At 39.5% G+C, this 5,020-nt stretch overlaps 1 protein-coding gene across 1 annotated transcript; it reads right to left on the bottom strand.

Annotated features, from left to right (window-relative positions):
* Positions 1-1,010: 1,010 nt before the first annotated feature.
* LOC116719466 (uncharacterized) lies at positions 1,011-2,234 on the bottom strand. The gene is given in 2 exon segments (XM_032561988.1): positions 1,011-1,467; positions 1,469-2,234. Coding segments are annotated over 2 exon segments (846 nt in total). The 5' UTR covers positions 1,940-2,234; the 3' UTR covers positions 1,011-1,092.
* Between the last annotated feature and the right edge of the window lie 2,786 nt (positions 2,235-5,020).

Genomic DNA, 5,020 nt, shown 5'->3' with positions numbered 1-5,020 from the left:
CAATTCTGTGACCCAGGTATTCCACCTGATCCTGTAAGAATGCACATTTACTCCGGTGCAGTCGCAGTCCGGCTTCCTTTAGTCGTTTGAGAACTTCATCCAGCGTTTTCAGGTGTCCTCTGGTGTCACTTCCAGTTAGCAGTATGTCATCCAAGTAAACTACTACATTTGGGAGACCTTGCAACAAGCTTTCCATTGTTCTTTGGAAAATAGCTGGGGCTGATGACACTCCAAATGGTAGTTTGTTATAAGTGAAAAGGCCACGGTGTGTGTTTATCGTCAGGTATTTCTTGGAGTCCTCATCCATAACTATCTGCTGATACGCATGACTTAAGTCGAGCTTGGTAAACTGTTTGCCCTCTGTTAGTGAATTGAAAAGGTCTTCAACGCGGGGAATTGGGTATTGTTCCAGTGATGAAGCCTTGTTTACTGTTAATTTATAATCACCACAAATTCTGATAGAGCCATCCAGCTTTAGAACGGGCACAATGGGCGCGGCCCAATCTGCATACTTCACTGGGGTTATGATACCCTCCTTTAAAAGTCGTTCTAACTCCTCTTCCACCTTAGACCTCATGGCATATGGGACTGAACGGGGATTGTAAAATTTAGGCTGGGCGTCTGCAGATACACGGATGGTTGCATGCACACCTCTTAACATTCCCAATTCTTCTTTAAAAACCTCTTCATGTCTCAAGAGAACTTCCTGTAATCCTTGTGCCTCTGTTTTCACGTGTCTATTCTCATCCCACTTGAGTTTCAATTCTTCCAGCCATCCTCTGCCTAGCAGATTTGGTCCAGTTCCCTTCACTACCACTAGGGGCAGCGTTTTCTTCTGGTTTGCATAACTGACCTCAACCTGAGCTACACCAACCACTGTAATTTTCTCTCCACTGTATGATTTAAGAGAGAGTTTACTTTCTTTAATCTGTGGTCGACTGTCTTTATGCCACAACTCCAAAAAGTGGTTTTCATTAATAAGACTGACACTACATCCTGTGTCAATTTTAAACTTCACTTCTTTTCTGTTAACTTCCACTTTTACTTCGAAGGGCTCAACTTTCTGGATAGATGTTTCCGTGGACAAACATGCTAGAGTGAATGCTTCTTCATCTTGATCTGAACTATTGTCATCCTCTTGTTTTTCACATACCTTGTGTGATTTGTGTGACGTCCTTGGCGCCCGCCTTGACGTGCTCCTCTTTCCTTAAGACTGGTCTCATCTTTCTTTTTATTTTTGGACCTGCATGCCCTGGCAATATGTCCTATTTTCCCACAAATGTGACATTTGGCGTCTTTAAACCTACATTGGACAGCACTGTGGCGTGTGCCATGACATCGGTAACACTCACTCTCTCCATTTTTCCAATCTGCTCTCTTTTCCTTTCCCTTCGCCACCATGCTGTGACACGCCGCCGACTGTTGCAAGTCTGAAACGTTCCTGTTTGCAGCTTCTTCGGCCACAGCTTATCTGAAATGCTTTTTCAAATGTCAGGTCACTCTCCGACAGCAGACGTCTTTGAATCCTATCGTTATCAATCCCGCACACGAGACGATCTCTCAGCCGCCGTTCCAGCGTAGTACCAAAATTACAATCTTGAGCCAGGCGCCTGAGCTCTGCTACATATGCACTAACGGACTCAGTAGGTTTACGGGAACGAGAGTCAAACTTGTATCTTTGCACAATCTCACTTGGTTTTGGATTAAAGTGCTCTTTCAGCCTTGTAACCAACTGACTGTACGTTTTAGAGCTGGGCTTGTCCGGGCTCACGAGGTTTCTCATTAGCTTATACGTGGCTGGTCCCACCACACTAATAAGTATAGCCCTCTGCTTATCACTATCATTTGCTTCAAAAAACTGATCAAGAATCTCACAGTATTCTTCCCAAGTTTGTTCATTAGCATCGAATGCTGACAGAGTGCTGAATGTCGCGCTCATTGCGGCCTCGCTAATCACCTCCTTTGGTAATCTCTCCGCCTCGTGTGTATCCGCCCGACAACGTGCGTCCGGTCCTTCCTCCGTTGTGAATCAAGTGCTTCCCGTTTCTAGCCAGTATCCTCGTCGCCAATATGTGATATCTTCACGTCCAAAAAGTAGAGTCACTCTTAGCAGTTGTCTTTAACTTGTTTATTCCGTCTTGAACACAACTTAAGACACTACAGGCACTCACTTCTTCTACCCTAGTCTTGCTTGCTGATAACTCTCCTTCAGGCTTTCCACTACTCCCCCTAGTGGTCTGGGGTAATCCAACTAAACATAAATGAAGAACTAACTCAGTATACTACAGTTTTGTTTAATTTCAAGTGCGCTAAGATATTTGCAGACCAAAATACTTTATAAGAATTTATGTTTTTGCAGTGAGACATCAGTTCTGTTAGGAGGAAAGGGCCAAAAATTACAGCAAACTATTGTGAGAACAGAACATTCAAGTCAAACTGTTCAAAAGGCAATCATAATAACTTGAATACTTTAGGTAATCCTAAAATAGGAACATGTGTGTTAATGTCAGACAGTGTGAGAAAACATAAATATCTGCCCACAGCTGTATGTGAAATAGATGTACTCAAGCTGGGAATCAGAAAGTAAAGAAAAACTCTCTTACAGAAAATAGAGCCAAGCCGAGCTAAGAAACAGAGATTGTCAGCTTTAATTCTCTGCTGAGGGATAAAGAGATTGCTACCCTGTATTTCAAACCCTTCCCTGATGAGCTGGTTTGGTCGGTTCTGCTTAGTAATGTCACAGCCACAATTACTGGCAATCCACTTAACTGGTGACAGCTTCCCTAAACGTGATAAATTACATTGGGGGAGCAGAAATAACATTCTAAACTTTTGTTTGATGAATTTAGTTTCTGTTTGGTTTTACAGCAAAGTAAAGTAATGACCAAAGTCCCAATGCTTTCAGAGGTTTTATTGGTCTGATATTTATTTAGAGATAATTAAATCTCCGATATTTATTTAGAGATAAATAAATATCAGGGGTGAGTTAAAAACTGAAATATTTTGAACTGTGTTTACACTGATCTAGAGTTTTCTTTGGCAAAGAGCTGCAGAGTTTTAAGTAGAAATTTAAATGTTAAACACTATGCAAGCATATACACTTATAACTACTGATGTGCACAAACATGTGAAAATGTGAGTTTTCATGAAAAGAGTTTTTAAAAACTTCAATGTTTTGTTTTTCACCTGAGCAGAGCTTTCACTGCAGACATTAAACAACACTCTAACTGGACTGAGCCAACAGTCAAATTCAATTAACCAGAATATTATTGAAAAGTTGATTTCAGTAACTCAATTTACCATTATATAGAGTAATTATGATGATTTTAAAATCTTTGTTTCTGTTAATTATGATGATATTTCTAAGATTGTAATATTACATTTGATTAAGAAAAATATTTTATGAAATGTGGACTAAAAGAAAATAATTGTATTAGTATTTAATAAATATGTATATTGTCAATGTGCATGCTGCATCCTGGGTTCATAAAGCCACCTTATCCCAGATCCTTCCTCCCAGCAGCTGTATGTCTTTATAACCATCACTGCACTCAATAAAAGTTGACATCCTTGCTTTTCTTTGTAGTTTTTTTTCATTTCTTGTAAATATTCTTTTGTTGTTGTTAAACACAATTATAAATGCCCATATTGTTCATTTTTTAGCGACCCTACTCAATTGCACATTTCATTCAAACAGTATGTTATTTTAATTACTGTACAGCATTCTTTTTTTGCTTAGATCAGCCTTTACTGTAAACTCTGATGTTTCTTTTCTGTTTATATACATAACATACTGTAGTTTGAATAATGGATTATTCTATTCTATTCTATTCTATTCTATTCTACTCTATTCTTTCCTGCCATGTACAGTACAGTCTGTACTGTATGTCATGCCAGGAGTTTTGCTTGCATTTGGTGTTGAGTGAAGTGTCTGTTGCATAGGTTGAGATAAAATAATGTGATTTGTTCATTGCTGTTTACGTCACAGCTGCATTATGTGCAGTATTATTGTCATAGCTGTAGGAGGACAATGCAGGAGAATTATTTCACATAATAATTTTTTCCTGTTTTATTGAAACTGAAGGTAGATACACAAACATGTGAAGTGAGTAAAGGGATGAACTTGTACAATACAACATGAGGAGGAAAACCGCATGATGTCATGTGAGAGGATCTAAGTGCAAAAGATTGAAAAATTTTTTTAATTGTTTTGATCTGTGGTTTATGCAATGAAATCTACAAGTTAGGTGTGCTACACTGTCTTAGAAAACTTCATGTTTATTGATAAGTATATTTATTATTAAAATAACATTACAGCCATCTGGAAAAATCTGTTTGATTATTGCAAGCACTATCATGAGAATTTGGGGCCCGGGAGTCTGCAGCTTCCCCTTGTGGTCAGTGGATAGATTTTTGAACTTAGTAACTTTCCACACTGCAGTAAAGAATCTTGCTTTTCATTTTGTCAGAAAGGAAGATACTAACAAAAATGTTGGCAGGAATGTTATGAAGGAGAACAAAAATATGAAACAGTATAACCAATGTAAATTGCAGGAGCTACTTCTTGTTGATCCTAACAAATCTTGTAACATGCTTACATTTGCTCATAAACGCTAGCTCCTTTTGTCACCTTTGTGGCTCAACTTGTTTCTCACATTCGCATTCGTTCTTCAGCTGCTCTCTCTCTCTCCTCCTTTGTGACACTCTCAAACGCTGATGTCTTCCCTCGTCTCTCTCTGGCTCTCCTCCTGCACCTTTACCTGACTGCTCTCTGCAAAGCTCACCACCCCCAGCCCCCATCTCATTCTAATGCAGGACTGTATATTTGGCCTTTGTAGAGACAGCCTCGGTCCTGGAGGATTCTCCTGGAATCAATTTACCCTGCCTATGCCAAGCTACTGATCAACAATTTACAGGCCATCAACTGCCAGGGCTGCTGGGAGGCTGTTTAACTGGTATATTATGTGTCTGACAAGACTGAGCATTTAAAGCTGGTATTTTGCAAGCTTTCAGCACAAAA

This window comes from Xiphophorus hellerii, chromosome 1 (genome assembly GCF_003331165.1).
Source record: "Xiphophorus hellerii strain 12219 chromosome 1, Xiphophorus_hellerii-4.1, whole genome shotgun sequence".
Classification (NCBI taxonomy): domain Eukaryota; kingdom Metazoa; phylum Chordata; class Actinopteri; order Cyprinodontiformes; family Poeciliidae; genus Xiphophorus; species Xiphophorus hellerii.
This window is presented reverse-complemented; position numbering and strand designations above follow the sequence as displayed.